General features: G+C 35.5%; 3 protein-coding genes across 5 annotated transcripts in view; all 3 read right to left on the reverse strand.

The window, feature by feature from the left end:
• The window catches only part of LOC105345573 (CAP-Gly domain-containing linker protein 1), a 41,427-nt gene extending 40,880 nt beyond the window's left edge, over nucleotides 1-547 (reverse strand). For 2 of the 3 annotated variants that reach the window (XM_066075841.1, XM_066075838.1), the window contains exon 1: nucleotides 428-547. In XM_066075841.1, coding sequence (XP_065931913.1) covers nucleotides 428-442 — 15 coding nt within the window. In that variant the 5' untranslated portion in view covers nucleotides 443-547. The remainder of the gene's footprint in view (nucleotides 1-427) is intronic. The other variant, XM_066075842.1, reaches the window with a different exon arrangement.
• Nucleotides 548-1,913: 1,366 nt separating this feature from the next.
• LOC105345607 (sterol regulatory element-binding protein 1) lies at nucleotides 1,914-7,607 on the reverse strand. Its single transcript, XM_011453804.4, has 16 exons — nucleotides 7,447-7,607; nucleotides 6,560-7,101; nucleotides 6,041-6,457; nucleotides 5,806-5,923; nucleotides 5,582-5,707; nucleotides 5,283-5,474; nucleotides 4,976-5,163; nucleotides 4,640-4,886; nucleotides 4,380-4,546; nucleotides 4,088-4,250; nucleotides 3,782-3,985; nucleotides 3,520-3,652; nucleotides 3,107-3,272; nucleotides 2,658-2,828; nucleotides 2,427-2,538; nucleotides 1,914-2,311 (listed from the first exon to the last, which is right to left on the reverse strand). Exons 1-16 carry the CDS (start codon nucleotides 7,556-7,558, stop codon nucleotides 2,085-2,087), a joined length of 3,285 nt encoding a protein of 1,094 aa, XP_011452106.3. The 5' UTR covers nucleotides 7,559-7,607; the 3' UTR covers nucleotides 1,914-2,084.
• Nucleotides 7,608-9,535: 1,928 nt separating this feature from the next.
• On the reverse strand, nucleotides 9,536-16,620 carry LOC105345618 (uncharacterized). Its single transcript, XM_011453814.4, has 9 exons — nucleotides 16,389-16,620; nucleotides 14,237-14,332; nucleotides 13,987-14,148; nucleotides 12,873-13,214; nucleotides 12,641-12,781; nucleotides 12,253-12,431; nucleotides 11,396-11,483; nucleotides 10,677-11,009; nucleotides 9,536-10,281 (listed from the first exon to the last, which is right to left on the reverse strand). The coding sequence occupies exons 1-9, from the start codon at nucleotides 16,552-16,554 to the stop codon at nucleotides 10,127-10,129; spliced, it is 1,662 nt and encodes a 553-aa protein (XP_011452116.3). The 5' UTR covers nucleotides 16,555-16,620; the 3' UTR covers nucleotides 9,536-10,126.
• Between the last annotated feature and the right edge of the window lie 544 nt (nucleotides 16,621-17,164).

A 17,164-nucleotide genomic window follows, 5' to 3' on the forward strand; every position in this document is an offset into this window, starting at 1 on the left:
TTGGATATGGGGTAATCCATATATATATTCCTGTTATAGTATGAGGAGGGGGTGCATGGGGGTCACATATTGTATATCATGACAAGTCTGTGAATGTGATATTTGTATGGGGTTTTACGGGGGTAAACATGAGTGCCTGTGCTTATTCACAGCTAGGCCTAAAATACAGCTCCATTGCGTGTGGATATAATATCATGTAATATTATCACCAATTACCAGATTTTTGTGTACAGAAATGTACACTGGTACATCCTCAACAATACTGAAAACAATGAACCTGCAGTATCTGCTCACACCTGCAAAGGAAATCTGACGCCTCTAAACATTGTATATTTTATTCCCAGGTAATCAGCTGATAAGTTTAGGTGGGACTGTGTTTAAACGGTTACAGCGACTGCTACAGAAATACAAAAGGCCACAACCTTACCTGTTTCAGCATCATTTAGATAGGAACGGGTTTTCTTTTCAGGATTTCAAGTTGGCGCCGTCTGTCAGCGATCTCGGTCATGTAAACGCTTGTAGAAAACACAGTTCTTTTTTCTTTTTTTTACGTATAACTTGACCACGGACGTTGAAATATTAAAACAGTGCTCATACAAGCACTGGTAAGGTCAAAAAATATTATAACACCGTTCCGAATGTACAGTGTGAAATTTTCCTCTTGTTAGCTCACCGTCGGTCTGTCCATCCGTCTGTCAAACTTTTCACTTTCGACTTCTTCTCAGACCAGTGAAGCAAATTTCAAACCTGGACCATGATTTGAACAAATTTGATTCTACTCTATCTTAGGATGCTTCCCCACAAGTTTATGCAGCTTTTCTGGCATAATGGTATTTGAGAAGAAGATTTTTGAAAAATATCAACAAATTTTAAATAAATCCTAATGATTAGCTCAGGTGACCTAAAAATGAGATAGAAGAACGGTTGTTCTGAAAGTGATCGATGTGGCCATGGGCCCTTTGTTTTGTATACTTGCTTTTGTTATTGCACTTTTGACATGTGCGTGTAAGTTTATTTCAATTACATGTAATAACCAATAAAAATTGTATTCTTTTTAGGAAGCGTCACCGAGTGCCGATATCCTCTGTGAAAATGGTTTCGTTATCCTTTACCGCACTATAAATATACATGTACAGTACCGATCAGACCCAACCTAACACTAGAGTAAACCGTAACTTAACCCCGGGTTTACTTTTGGTTTATTTGGAAATTGTATTCGAGGTCAACTGTATGCACTGAAGTGTGAAACACACCCGTCGTTTAGCTTACCATCCTATTGCCTGTAATTCCTGTCCCTTGTATATTACGAATACACAGTAAAGCGTCTGGCCCCTGTGCTCTGGGTTAACTTTGGGTCCACTCTAGTAAACCTGGAGTAAACCCGCAGTAAACCCACGGTTTAGTTTCTGTTAGGTTGGGTTTGATCGGTACTGTACGGTGCATTTTGTCCTTGGAACTGTTCTTCACAACTTCGACATTTTAATGGAATTTTATTTTCAGACTCCGTTTTTAAATAAACATGTTAAGCAAGTTGAGAGGGAGAGAGCACAATGATACAATATGTGCAGCGACTTTATTTTCCTGAAATCCCCCAGCGAATTCCTCTACGTGTTAAATTGAACCTCCCTTACCAGTGACTTTCTGAAACCAGGTACAGCATCTCACCAAGGTCGTTAAAGTTTATTCCTTAATTTACTTCATACACGTATAAACAGCTGCTTTTAAAAACTTTCCCTTAATTTACGAACCCCCTTCAATTTCCATGGATCATAACCATCTCAGTAGGCTGGACAATCACCACTTACCGTTAAAATATTACATCTCCATTTCCTTTCCGATAAATTCTTATTCAGCAGCAAAGTTGGTGCAAACTAGCTTCAACTTTGAAGCATTGAAAACAGAATACAATAGAATTAAAGACATGAATGTATTTTTTAATACAATAGTACTTGATGAATTTCATGATCATGATGCATATTTACACAAGCTCCATACAAAAAAAAGGCCCACAACAAAAATGATGTTCACAAAATAAATTATTCTTTCACTCCAATGAAAAATGAAGGTATCACAGTTATCATTCACTAACAAAGGACAGTCTGTGCCGACACTTTGTCCTCGAACTGCATAATCATTTGACGACAGTTCTGTAGGGATTTCTTGTCTCCCAGGGACTCGTACATTTTGCTGGCCTCAGATATCAGGGCTATTCTATCCTCATTACATGGCAGCATGTTTTCTGGTAAATGTTTACCAGCCATTAGCAAGGCTTTGGCCTGGTCTCTGTCACTTTCCGAGTGCTCTGAACCATCTACAAAACCAAATTTAACAATCAAGAAATACCGGTACCAATTTTTAGGATTTTTATATTCATTTGGCAATACATGTAAAGAGGAATATTAAATTCAGTCTTAATTCCTGGTTACCTTTATCAGTTTTGCTTGTATGCCTCCTGCGTATGCTTCTGTCCAATAGCTGTTGAGTTCTAGCTGGACTAGCACCTGCCATCATTCTTGCTGTGGCTTCATGCAAGAACACCTGTCATAAAGAAATTTATGATTATTACTTTACAAGCTCCATCACAATAAATAGGAACATTAAAACTGTCATTTCTTGATAATTAATATTTTGAACTAATGAATGCAGGTTAAAAATACCTTTGATAAAATGTTTTTATGAGCTTGAGCTAGTTTCCTCAGACTGTTTAAGTCCTGTTGGAATGCTATCATTTCTGTCTGTGAAGCTGTTGTGTTCTCATCTTTACTGTTCTTCTCCCACAATTCTGTTCTTGTTGTCAGCAGCCAATCACAAACCATAAGCTGTAGGAGCTAAGAAGATACAAATGCTTTTATTGCATTACATTAGCAAATTTTTTTTTTTAATTTTGATAGAGTTCACAAAAAAATGGTCATAAAACAAAAGCAAACATCTTGATTCTTCCTCCTGATGATAACAACCAGCTCCATATTTGCTTTGCAGAAGCATTGCACACTTAGTTGAAATGCAATGCAACTACAATGCACTATGGCAATGGTTATCTTCCTTTTCCTTCTTCTGTATATATCTACAAGAAATAAATCTGCTTACTGTGTGTATATAAACCTACCTGTACAATTTGTTCATTTTGTTTGGCATAGGAGAGCTTCAGACTCTCTCTCAGCAGACGACCTGCCCTGTCGCACTGTCTGATGCAGTGAGTAGATCCGTGAGTATTTGACAACAAGTTTCTCCTTGCGCGATAGGCAACTAGAACGGCTTTTGGCAAAGGATCACTGGAATAGAAATGTCAGAATGATTCAGATGTATAATAATATGAGAAAGGCAACTCTTTTCCAAATTTTGATTGCCTCCCTTTTCCAAATTTAGATTAGAAATGACTCAAAACAAACACATCTTACAAAACTCCAAATACATTTTTCTACAAATATTTTTTAACATTGCCAATTTTAAAGTTCTCAAAAATCAATTCAGATCTTGAGCTTAAAAAATCGAAAAAATAAGACCAATGTTACTACTCACTCAGACTGCTGAAGTTTCTGAGGGAAGGAGTCACACATAGGATACTGAGCCTCTGCATTTTCCTCATCTCCAGCCAACCAATTGATGGCAACAGTAATAATGGCTGACCACCATTGTCCCAACTCATCACCACCTATAACATATTAAGAAGTACATATGTCAGCAATACAAAGCAATTTTCCTTTACTGCATTTAAACGCAAATTATAATGTACTGTGTTATATATATATATATATATATATTCATTCATGCTGCAACGAACCTTTAGTGGTGCTAATTCCCCCTCCTGGTAGACTGACAGATTTAGTGGTGGATGTGGCACTGTCTGTTAGGAGCTGTGTATACAGCAAGACCTCTGCTGACTGTGAAGGTCCTTCCTTGTTCTTAGCAGGATTTACCAATGAAAACAAGGACTTCTCCAACATGTATTCTCTGAACATCTGAGCCACATGCTCTAGAGGATCAGCTGCAGAGATCAAAAGAGAAACGTCAATACTATGGATTTTTTTTTTTTTACATTTTTAAAAAGAAAATACTGTTAACAAAGACAGAGAAATTTAATTAGTACCTTCACATCCAAGAGTGGTGAAGAGGCTATTCTTGCCACCAAGAGTCCATTTTCCTCGTACGAAAAACCTGTAGCCTTCTGGGTGAGAAAGCCACTGGATGCTGGGAGGCAGTCTATCCCCACTTGTCAAACAGGCTTTTCTTGCCCGACTTAGCAAGAACTTCTAAAAGAGATAAAATTTTCATACCTTATAACTATTTATATCTGCTAAAACTGCTAAAACATTTGAAAAATCTTCATTAAAAAGCATTATTCACTACGGTAATCATACTTGGTAGCAGTGATAGCTTACCGAAAGGTATTTTAGTTTCCATGGTAAACTGATCTGGATTCTTATTGCACAAGTAGCATAAATCTCAGCCAATTGGGTAAGTGGTAGTGCATCCCCTGCAGCCTCAGCCATGTTGATGGCACACAAAGAAAGATTCACTCCCCACCATGAGCTACCAGGCACATGACCTTAAAATAGATAGATTTTTATAATCATCTAAATCAATGTCTTAAATTGGGACGTTACCAAGTTAAAAAGCAAGATCATAAATAGTCAATTACCTGCTAAATGCAGCTGGTTTAGTTTGTGATAAACAAGAGCAGCGTTTTTGGCTGAGGAGTTGACATCATCTTTGCTGCTAACAGCAGAAGGCTTGTTGAACATCCACTTTCCAACTAGTCTGTGCAGCAGTTGTCTCAGAAAGTTCCAAGACAATCCAGAAACCAGTTCCAGTTTTGAAGTGGGCAAGGGCCTTCCAAGACTTGCTAGACATTTTCTTAGCTGGTCAGTAGCCCATGAGAAATTTCCCTATAAAAAACCACAATTGTCAATAATTAAACGTATTATAATATTAAATCTATTTTCATAGTTCAGCTTTATATAACTGTGTTTCCTACCTTTTCCAAGTGAGCATCGGCCTGTGTCTTGTGTCTATAGAAGGAAACTGCTGCTTCTGTGTTTTTCTTCACCACTGGTTCTCCAAATACCAGCAGACGTAACAACACACCGACACATATCACACCATTCAGAACCCACATCAACAGAGTAGGAAACATCCAGTCCATCCAACTATTTGTCTGTCCTTCTACAATTTCAATAAAATGGATTCAACTACTGATTACTCCACATTGCTTACACAATATAAGCAAAATATAACTATTTCATGTTACTCCTTTTCATCTTTTTACCTGGTAACATGCTTACCATTGACATTTTTCAATGTTCTGCCTGCATGCTGTCCCAGAAAGTTTTCAGAGTCAGCATTAGACCCAATCAGGGCCCCAAAGGGGTTGAAAGCTAACACTGCAAACATGAATATGCATAGAGCCATCCTAGTTTGATCTCTCATGGTCTGCATAACATTTCCTCCAGATAGGCTTGAATCCGATTGGGAATCTGAAATTGTTAAACATCATTTTTAGAATTTGACATAGAATTACAACTGGTAATTAATTTCAAACTTGCTGTTTCAATGGACCTCTATACAAAAAGTTTCTACCTACCAGATTCATACATGGGGCTTCCAGGCGGCGATTCTCCGTCACTATTGAACTGAGTGACATGGAGAGGAGATCCTTTCTCTGAGGTTGGGGGAGTGAGTGGCATTTGTTTTAACAAGTCTTCAATGTCTGGATAGAAAGTAATAGATATTCTGTCAGATACTTGAAAGTATGGCATTGATAATAAACTTATTTAAATACAAATGTTGTTGTTTCAAACTACTTACTACAATGTTTTGATGCTGCCAGTTTTAGTGCCATGTTTTCCTGCTTTAGTCTGTTGTTAGTATTCACCAAAAATTTGATGTAGTCAATAGCCTTCTTCAAGATGGCAGATTTGTTCAACTGAAAAATATCAAAATGCACTTAAAGTACTCAAGAAAACACCTCTGAGAATCATCCTGAATTTCAATGCATTTTCATAGAACTTTCCATGAACTAAATAATTATTTTAGTTCTCACCTTTGCTTCTGTGCCTGCTACCAAGTCTTTCAGTTCTGTGATTTTGTCATTAATGCTCAAGCGATAGCGTTTTTCTATGGCATTATGTGATGTCCTCTTCTCCCCTTTCTTGGGTACTTTGTTGGGGTTGTTCAGTCGATTGATGGGGACCTTTTCGCTGTCCACCACCTGAATTGGAATACTTGTTACAACAGTTTGGACCTGAGGAATGGTGGTAGTGACATTTTGTTGGGTGGTCAGGGTGGATGGAGAGAGAGAGGACAGGGTAACAATGGTCGGTGATGAGGAAGCCACTTGTGACTGGGTGGTGACATTCTGTGTTTTCACAATGCTTGAAGCCTGTGCTGCTGGTGATGATGTAGTAGCAGATAAAGATGATATAACAGGCTGGTTCAATGATTGAGACTGCAGCAACAGCTAAAACAAAATGGAACTACATACAATATGTTCAAAGAGAGATAACTCTCATCCACAATTCATGTTACACAAGTGTCACACTGTAAATAAACTAAGTCATACCTGTTGCAACTGCTGTAAGCTAACTTGCTGTTGCTGAACTTGTGGCTGAGGTTGTGCAACAACTGGTGCTGGCTTCTGTGCAGCTTGTTGCAAGATTAATCTCAGTTGATGCTGCAACAGCTGGGCTTGTTGCTGCTTTTGTTGCTGCTGCTGTTGAAGTTGCAGCAACTGTTTCTGTTGTTGAACGAGTTGTGCTTGCTTTTGAAGTTTCAAGGCTGCATGTTGCAGCTGTTGAGCACTGTTGAAATGAGATATGTTCACCAAAGGAGACTTTAGGGCATCCCCACCTACTGTCTCTAGCAAGTCCACACCTTCCAAACCTGTGAAACTACTGTCACTACTGAAATTTGCATCGTTCAACAACACAGCTGAACTATTGTTTGAACTGAATTGATCGTCAAATGATGGTTCATGTTTCACTTGTTCTTGCAGAGGCACAGGATCAATGAAACTTTCCGTCTCAGGCTTCAAGAGGTTTAGCTGTCCATCAAACAGGTCATTTTTAGAGGTGTTTGTGTCAGACAGCATATACTGTACAATATCTAGAAAAGATAAAAGGATCTTATGTTAAAATGCACAATGCATAGCAAATAACAACAGTCGTTTTATACAATATCTATCACAGTAATCTTTATCGATATAAATAGAGCACAATTCACCCCCTCCGTCCCCCTTCATCTCAAACCCTGTGTAAATGCAATGATAGAAAACAAAATGTATATACATGTACAATTACATCGTGGAAAGACATAAACTTGGTCTATAAATATTGTATACATAAACCAAGTCTCATCAAAGACCAACAGATGCAGAATTGCAGAATACAGTGTGTTTGGGATGACAGCTGACACAGACATGATACATCATTACACAATTTGAAGACTTACCATCGATATCATCGAGAGCTACACTATTTAGATCATTTGCAGTTAAAAAATCACTTCCATGGTCAACTAAATTGTCCCCGGCTGGAATCGTCCAGCCTTCCACGTTCTCCATGTTAAAATGAACTGTTTGAGGTACGGTATCACCATAGATCGACAACCAATGAAAACAACGCGTGAGATGGGGTGATTTTACGTCACGCACATGTTTTCATAATTTGCATAATTTATTCACAGTAACACCGGAAGTTAAAGAGATTAACGGTATAAACACACCTAAACTGACAAATCAGATGTTGTTGGAAAATGTTCGTTCGATATTAATTCAGAAAGAATGTGTAATGCATATAAATGAAGGTACACAATTATTTAAATCATGTTAGAACTTGATACTACTATTTATCATCATAGCAGGGACGTATATACTAGTAGTATGTACGTCCCTGATCATAGTAAACAATGGTAAACATTCTTTATTATAGAATTCCTAACCATGTGCTAATACGCCTTGCATGTACTTGACATGTGACATTCACGCAAGGTACATGCACGAATTGAATCGTCTTACTTAAGTTACTGTATATAAAATGGTAGTGTATACTGTGGTTTGGGTGTTGATTTGTTGTGTTCTATATCTGTGATCGTACAATACATGTATAATATGAATTCTCCCCTTCTTTAAACCACTAATGATCTGTCTTCAGCCGGAATATCTGAGGTTCCTGGCTTTTTTTTACGATTCAAAATCATTAAAAAAAAAGCCAGAAAAACGTCAGATCACCAACACTCTAGCTGCTGTAGAATGCGTCAAAATTTTAGAATATTCTATATATATTGTACATTTTTAGAAAGCACTACTATACAGTCTACCATGTGAAATTAAAATAATTCATTTTGATGTCTCGTACGGTTCAATATTGGCTAGCGGAGAGTTAAGGAAATTATATACAAGGAAATTCTTCTATATGTACGACCAATTATGGCAAAAATTATTGATTTATTCAATTCTGATTCTATATTCACGTTAAAAAAAAATGGGTAAATATATGTGTACGAATCTTTTAATAAGAGGGACAATTTAACTTTACCATCAGACGTGAATAAGCGTAAATTAAGTTTATATACATGTAACTACTGCTTTGTTTGTCTTTAATTTTGGAAATTTTTTCATCCATCATATACTTTATATATATTTATATAACCTGCCTCCCACCTGTACCCACAATTATTGTAAAGTACTATGAAATGTATGCTATGGCAATGTATGTAATGTATACGCCAATAAACTACTGCTATGTATAATATATATAGTAGTATATATTATATAGTTCATAAAAAGGCTACGAATACTATCTTCTGAGTACTATTTCTTACATCCTGATGAAATTTTATTTGCCATATTCTAGAAATTACATTGTTTGAAACATAAATGGTTATCAAATTTAAATTTCCTGTTACATTGAAGACTATGAACACTGAAAAAATACAATTAAAAAAAAATAATTCTGAATTTTACCAACTGGCAGCCTACGAACAGCGGCAACTTTTGCAGTCCTCAATTGAATCATGCGCATGTCTATAAAATGCCATAACTAAACTTTCTATAGAGAACTTTTTAAATCTAACTTTTGAAAACAAAAGAACTGAGAAAAAAAATTCAAAAATTAAATTGAACACATGTACATTTTACAGTCGGAACCCACATCTGACATTGAAATAATACAATGAAACCTCATTAATCCAAACACAATCAGCCCGCACCAGTTAATATATAAAAATTACATCACTTAATTTTTAATACATGTCTGTCAATCACGTTGGTACGGAATTTAGGTTATAAGTAGTTATGAAATTTCCACTTTTTTACGATTGGCATGGAATTAAAAAAAAAAATTGTAGGGCTAATTTAAGTGTAAATGCCCACCTGCACCGTACAAACTGTATTTCAAAATAATGCCGATAAATGGATTTTGTAAATTTTGCTGATGTTTAGTGATAATTTATTCAGTAATATTCAAGAGTGGTATGGGTTGCGGGTGATGAATAATTAATTAGAAATTTTGTGACAGGGGTGAAATAAACATTAACAACATTCTCATACAGCAAGAGAATTTTATTTCATTTTCCATGATGACAACAAAAATAAAGAAATACCAATAATTAAAAACACAAATTTTAATGGAATTTCGGTTACGTATAAAAATGTCAAGACAATTTAAACATAAACAAAATTAGATTAAACAAACTAAATATGTAATGACAATTGTCATAAAAAAGGGGGTACATGTATAAACATATTTAAATATTCATATATGGATCAAATGTACAAGACGCAGGTCCTTGGCAAACGTCTTTTCACCCTGCTTTCTGAGAGTGAAGTCCTGTACATAAACTATTAAGGTATATCACCGAGAGTGAAGTCCTGTACATATACTATAAAGGTATATCACCATCTCCAGAACTACTAAGAGAATATATTCAATGCACATTTTACTTACAATGCATAATTTGATTTTAAAAATAATATTGACAAACTAGCATTTTTGTGGCTATAATAAAATAAATCTTCTGTGACAGCACTGAACGTTCTATTCAAAGTACATGCATATGATTATGTACATGTTTTATATGGTTGGTTAAAATTAATTGGTACGCCCAACTTGAAGAAAACAACTGAAACTGTTTATTTTGAGTAGATTTTCCCATCACTGCCTTGTATGATGTCCAAGACTTTCTCGATGTTGCCATTATTTTCTTGCAGAAGGCATAGTAACCATCCGTCGTCATTTTGGAAACCCATTGACATCATTTCCGCCAGAGCACTGGCAATTTTTGGATCTAAAATATAGAAAAATATAATCAAACCACAAGAAAAAAAAACTTCCTTGATTACGTGATGTATAATTAGATATACGCAGGTTTATTTGAATCCTCCGTCTGCATGCAAATAATAATTTCCGTAACAGTCACAAACTTAACAACACCCAGACAGTCAAACCACATATATACAGAACGTCCTCGATCAAATCACAGACATACATGTACATTTGTCCATTACAATAATAATTCAATATATAAATATAACTAATCCTGTCCTAATTTTTGTATTTACTGACACTCGATAGAACTAAAACCATTTTCATTTGGCAAAGTTATATCAAGAACGTTTGATGACGGTAGATTTCCATATCTTGAATGGACAGACGTTAGTATAGAGACATGACAATATTTACCAATCGGTGGTATTGTTGGACGAGCATTATGTGATTTTCTCTCTGCCCCACCTCCCTGGGTACTGCCACCCTCTTCGAGATTTTGGTCAGCTTTTGTCTCGGCCAATGAGGTGTCGTCCTCAACCAATGTCCAGGATTCACCATTTTTCGGAGAATCATCCCTGGTAACAGGACCGTCTGTTTCAATGTCCGGTTTCCCACCAGTTTCTGGATGCGACTTGGTCCGATTGTTTTTGCATGATGGATAAGGGCTTGCTCTGTTGACAGGGTCACGTGACTTTGGTTTGGAAGCCTCGTGTTTTTGGTAACTGCTGCTTTGTGCACCATAGATTCCTTCGAACACCAGAAAAATATTATTTTAAAAATGAAATTAATTGAGATTTTAAAAAATGGGGGGTGGGGGGCGAGGGGGGGGGGGGAGTGCGTTATATGCCAAACGAGACGAAAAGAGTATATCGGATAAAAATGCTCGATCAATTGGATCAATCTATATCAAACAGAGATGTCACGCAAAATGTCATCAGCTTACAGTTGAAAATGGAAGGAGAATATCATTACGATAATGTCTTATTATTTTGCTTCCGAGCTATTGTCTATAGATTAAAGCAACGCGGTTTTAAAAAATCATTTAAGCTTTTTAACCGATATGAGATGAAAACTTGTTTCATCAGAATTTCAATGACGGAGTGATCAGGATTGGAAAGAATGCAAAATAATACCGTAAAAGAGCTTTTGAAGGTTTGTCCACATATATGAAGGTTTTGTCCAATCTTCTTCAGTGTTTCTGTCATCAAACCACCTGGGAAGCTTTTAAAATCGATTTGTATTAAAAATCAAATTTAAATGCGAAATTAGGCATCCAACGTTTTTTTTTAATTGTACACTAGTCTTGCTCTCATTTCTATATATGGAACATGCATGAGGATAAAATATTGCATTTAATGATAAATAATGAATAATTGAATGCTATAGAAATCCAAGAGAGATTCAGAGAGAAATTGTTTGGCGCAGTTCATGCGGTATTATAAGGGTAACGAACATTGCTGAAAAAATTTTACACCAACCGATTTAAATTTTTTTAAAGAAACAAAGCATTTTTGGTTTACATATTAGAAACTAAAAATATATTATCTTAATTTGCTACACATAGAAAAAAAATTCTCAAGGTATATGTATTGTGACTGAATTTGCATGATCGCGTTCATATCAACGCTATGTTGTGATAAAAATTAAAAATGACATTTTTTGGCCATTTCCTCATGGAAATACCACGGCTAAAACAACCATCTGCAGGAACAAGAAAGTTATGAGAGGACTCAGAATGAAATGGAAGGGGTAAGTGTTTATAACGTGTACATGCGAGACATTCCATAGAACTGAATTAGCACCATCAAGTAGCAAGTGCTCCGTTGTCACTGGCAGCGTTTTTGAAGACCCAATTCCAAAAAGCGACGTCTTTGGTGCGAAAGGTACGGGGATGGTAAGAATTTTTATAGAAACCCCTCGCCATTGAAGACGCCTTGGTAAAAGTGGATTTCTCAAATGGAACCTAGACCCACAGCAAATAAACAAGTACCTTTTGGGCAATTGCAGAAGTGGGTTTCAACATCAATTCGTGCACTATGGACAGCCATCCATATGTTCCCTTACAGTTCTGACAGATAATTTGATTACAAGTAGTACATTGATAGCAGACTTCGGCAGAAATAAGGCGGAAACAGAAAAAACATATAATTCTGTTTCTGTTTCTTCTCCCTATAATTAAAAATAAAAACCTGCCAAGTAACTGAATTACGTATTCCAAGCAGAATGACATGTATTTGTATGATGCATATGTATATTAAAGGTGTACTATTCCTTTGTACATATATTTTTTTCCTTTCTAAAATGAAAAGTATTACAGGTACATTGTGTATCCGTAGGATTATATACCTAGGATTAAAAGAAACAAAGGTTTTATTTACCAGCCCGATTCTCATCAGGAAGAATGCTCTCCAGGACTTCGTCAATACGACCCTCTTTCTCCTCAATGAGACGATAGAGCCAACCTTCTTCGTTGTGGAACCCCATTGCTAGCAACTTCTCAAGTGCTTCCTCAATCTTATCTGAAAACATGAATTAATGTTTACCAAATGCTTTATTGTACCATCATTTGCCTTTGCTTTTATACAAATTTGCATGGTAAAACAGTTATACTCGGAGATTCAGAAACATCCTCCAGTGGATGGGGCGCTTCGCTTGAGTCGTGGCCTGTCTCTACGTCATCTGTTTTTATGCCATCGTTTACTACGTCATCTTTTTCTATGTCATCCTTCACTACGTCATCTGTTTCTATTTCATCCCTCTCTACGTCATCTGTTTCTATGTCACCCTTCTCTACGTCATCAGCTTCCTGATTTTCGGTGTCACGAGTTCCTCTGACTTCCGTGACATCACGATGTAAATGGTCTGCATTGTTACAAACAGACGGTTCTCTTTCTTCTTTATTCGTGACGTCACTTTTGTCCACAATTTTTCTGTCCTTGTCATGAAACGTTTCTAAAAGTGAAAACATGTAGTAATCGTGAATTGTAACATCTTTGAAATCTAAAATTATATATTTAATGTTTTGTCTCGGTCTGTCATAATTATTAAATGAACATTATCGGATGTAATGAAACGCAAGACGCGATTGCTGCCATACTGTAAACTTCGAGTGGCAAAATTCAGATTATCGGCAATATGGCATACGGAAAGTCTATTTAAGGAATAAATCTAAATGTTTCTACCTATCATATACGATATTATAGTCTGTCCCATGATATTTATGTTGCACATTTGGGAGATTTTTAATAAAAATACACATACCTGTGAAAGAAGTGCAATTGATATCGATGAAAGGGATAACTTCATTCACACATCATTTTCCCTCGTAAAAATTCACAGGATCAAAAACAGATTTCCTACCGAGATTTATAATGGGGAATGCTGACATCTTTTGCCCATTCGGAAGTAACTCGGAATACCTCGCACAGTTTTTTCTGCGTTATCATCCGGGTACCTTTATCTCTTTAGCAATGGAAAATCCCCGTAAACTTTTTATTTTTAGCTGTATTGAAACCTGACAAGCTAGAGGGGGCGTTTCAAAGGGGAAATCTTGGGATTTTTTCATATTATCGAGTGAACATCGTCTGAACCAAGAGGTATTTATAAATATTGAATAATTTAAGAAAATATGTGGCAAAAGTTTCTTGGGACAGACTATAGCAGCATAACTTGGAGAAGTTTAAGCTTTATAAACCTCGAAATTAAAGATTGTGAAGCTGTGTACCTGCACCAGCTATGTACTGAAAGACAGTTCTCATTCCAGCGAGGACACTCTGTGAGAATTCTTCAGAGTCCAAATCCGACATCTTCTCTATCCAAGGATTGACCACCCACTCCGCTCCGGTCGGGGTCTTTGGGGTTGATTTGTTTGATTTCGGTGCGCGAACTAAAGAAAGACAGTCATATATTTAAGGAAGAAAAACTAAATTGTATGCAACACACAATACAGTACTCCTGAAGGTTTTGGTTTTCACCTTTGATAAAAATTCTCAGAAATTCGTCCTCTGCAGTCCTAGTAAACTCCAACATTTCTGCATCCGAGGAAAATGAAACCAAGTCGCCATCTCCATCTGATAAAAAATTAAGAACATTAATAATTTAATAATTTAGTTCTGATTTAATTATTTTAAAGGAAATTATTTTTAAAACTGTGTGCCTTTTTCTGCATGGGTGTCTGAAATTTCATCACATATATTTTTTTAAAAGTCAAAGAAGTATTGACAAAGGTAAGGATACTCGTCAAACCTTGTCAAATTTTGTAAACTCGTATATTTTAGCAACGTTTACATGGACATTTTTAGTGTGTTTATTTTAAGTGATCGCTTTAAAATCTCAAGAACGAAGTATATGTAAGGTTGTATATGTAAACTCTCATGGTGCTGTCATGCTGTAATCTGTCGGGTGGCAGTGCCATTGCTGTAAACTCGCAAGGATGAAATTAAATTGCTTTAAAATCTCAATGGAATATTAGCAAGATTACTAATTGTTGTATATATATCAGGGACGGTTTACAGTGTAAACTTTCAGCGATAAAGTAAATGTCAGGTTATGTCCACATGTTAGTAAAATTACTCATTGTTGTATATATATCAGGGACGGTTTACAGTGTAAACTTTCAGCGATTAAGTAAATGTCAGGTTATGTCCACATGTTAGTAAAATTACTAATTGTTGTACATATATATATCAGGGACGGATTACAGTGTAAACTTCAGCGATAAAGTAAATGACAGGTTTACGTAAACTACTGGTTCATGTTATGTTGCATTGTTGCTGTAAACTGTAAATATTTTTAGTGTCATAGAGGAAGGGGGGTTACATGTATATGGGGAAAATTGACATTATTGACACCAAGATTAAAATAGAATTTTCTATATGATCCAGGATTTGAATATACATGTACCAGAATAGCATATTTATGATCATTTCGTGACCAAGAATTTCCTGTTTAATATTCCCAAATAGAGCTTGGATATCATGTTTCATTATAAATCTATATTTGATTTATATTAGCCTTAAAGTTTCTAGGATTAAGTCTTTTCCTGTTCTATGTGATTGTCAGTATTTTTTAAAACTTGAATTGACAATTAAAAAACTAGCAAAACAACCAAGGGTTACATGTGAAATTCTTTCGGGTTTTTTTTTCTTTTATAAAACACATGGTAAACTTTCTTCTTAATAATTATAAGTAATGTTGTATATTTCTTACTGGGTATCCGACGATGTATACAAAGAGAATAGCATAAAGTAAAAGAATAAAACCAATCGAGAAAATTAAATGAATGTGCTTTTCTGTGGTGTTTTTATTTTATTTTTTCACGCGTTCAACATCTCTAATATCCTAACATTCTTTTAAAATATATATTTGTAATTAATATACCAGTTTATGTTCTTGAAAATTTTCTGAAGGGGATCTTAGGAAACCCAACCCATATCAATGATTTTTTATTCATAAAATCAGGGACACAAATATGCATTGATTATGAAATTCTTATTTGTGGACTTTTTCATTAATACCCGTTTAAAAACTAAAAACAGTGTGAGCTCTCACAAGACTTTAAAAATACACTCAAAACCCTAAACATCGATGATTGAACAATTCAAAATGGGAGAACTTGCTAAATTTACGAGAGGGGAAGGATTGCGTGTCAGCAAGAAAAGAAATATTTTTTACGATACAAATCGTAATTCAAATGCTCTCTCTATATTCTAAAGATACTTTGGATCCGCCACCGCTTATCAAACAGTTTAGTTGCGAATTGTTGGGGATTCAAAACTATGGCATGTCAAACATTGCAATATTCAGTCTTTTCCATTTGTATAATTTTTTATTTGTATTCTACAATTTTCATAATTTTTGTATTATATAATTTTTTATTTGTGTATAAATTCGATTTGTATTGTATAATTTTAAATTTATATTGGATAATTTTCGATTTTTCTCTACATGCAGTTGCTCACCATTAAGAAGGCTGTAGTATCAAAACGTCATTAATTACATGTAAATAGGGATAAATGTTGGATTTAATCAATTGATCACGTTATAATTCAACTGTCCCAATATCTGCGTTTTGATTCACGCAATTATACAAACAATGCCTATAATGTTAAGTAGTTTTTTTTATACCTTTCCAAGATAGACTGATTTCTTCGTTGTGGAGATCGGGGAACACGGTCTTTGTCTTATCATACAGCTGGTTATAGGTGGCGCTGACTGGGACCGAGACCCGCCTGATTTCTGATGTCTTCCCGTCATCCCCCAGCAAATGAGCTTTCACGGACCAACACGCCATTACACTGATGTCATGAAACCAATAAAAGTGAACCGTTTCTATGAACAAAATTTCATCAATAAAAGATATTGTTATATTGTTTCCTTTTTATATGCAAATTTCACTGCATGAATCCGTGTTTTAAAGTTTATTAATAGAGATTAGATTAAAAGGAAATTTAAAATATATATATATATATATAATCGGAATGTATGCTGTATAGAAAGATATCTCTTTTTATATCGGCTGCTATTTAGAAACCCAGAGCTGCCCTTATTTTAATCTTGCTTACATTAACCCGCCCTGTGGACATTTCATCATCATCATCATCATCATCATCATCATCATCTTCGTCATCATCAAGAAATTAAAAATACAAAAGAATAATAGGCTAATTTAGATCAGTTGTGGCTTTTTTCTAAGCTAAACACAGACGTCTTGGGAATTACAAAGTGACTACAGAGGGGGATATATAGTATCAATTAGTACATGAATAAAATTCACATTGAGTGAAATTGTTTCGCATCTTTGTTAGCCAAGGGCCTGAATTGCTCATTTTCATCTGTGAGAAATTTCAGGATTGGTGTTTTATGATAGTACATGTATAGATAAATTGTAACATGTATTGCAT

Source organism: Magallana gigas, chromosome 2 (genome assembly GCF_963853765.1).
Source record: "Magallana gigas chromosome 2, xbMagGiga1.1, whole genome shotgun sequence".
NCBI lineage: Eukaryota > Metazoa > Mollusca > Bivalvia > Ostreida > Ostreidae > Magallana > Magallana gigas.

What these genes read in the sequence shown, in the direction of transcription:
- LOC105345607 (XM_011453804.4), bottom strand. Translation starts at nt 7,558, where the DNA reads ATGGAGAACGTGGAAGGCTGGACGATTCCAGCCGGGGACAATTTAGTT. An exon ending in CAGAAACTTCAGCAGTCTGA is followed by an intron (nt 3,273 to 3,519) that starts GTGAGTAGTAAC and finishes TTTCTATTCCAG; the next exon opens with TGATCCTTTGCCAAAAGCCG. An exon ending in TACAAGCAAAACTGATAAAG is followed by an intron (nt 2,312 to 2,426) that starts GTAACCAGGAAT and finishes TTGGTTTTGTAG; the next exon opens with ATGGTTCAGAGCACTCGGAA.
- LOC105345618 (XM_011453814.4), bottom strand. Translation starts at nt 16,554, where the DNA reads ATGGCGTGTTGGTCCGTGAAAGCTCATTTGCTGGGGGATGACGGGAAG. An exon ending in GGATGTTTCTGAATCTCCGA is followed by an intron (nt 12,782 to 12,872) that starts GTATAACTGTTT and finishes TCATGTTTTCAG; the next exon opens with ATAAGATTGAGGAAGCACTT. An exon ending in TCCAACAATACCACCGATTG is followed by an intron (nt 10,282 to 10,676) that starts GTAAATATTGTC and finishes TCTATATTTTAG; the next exon opens with ATCCAAAAATTGCCAGTGCT.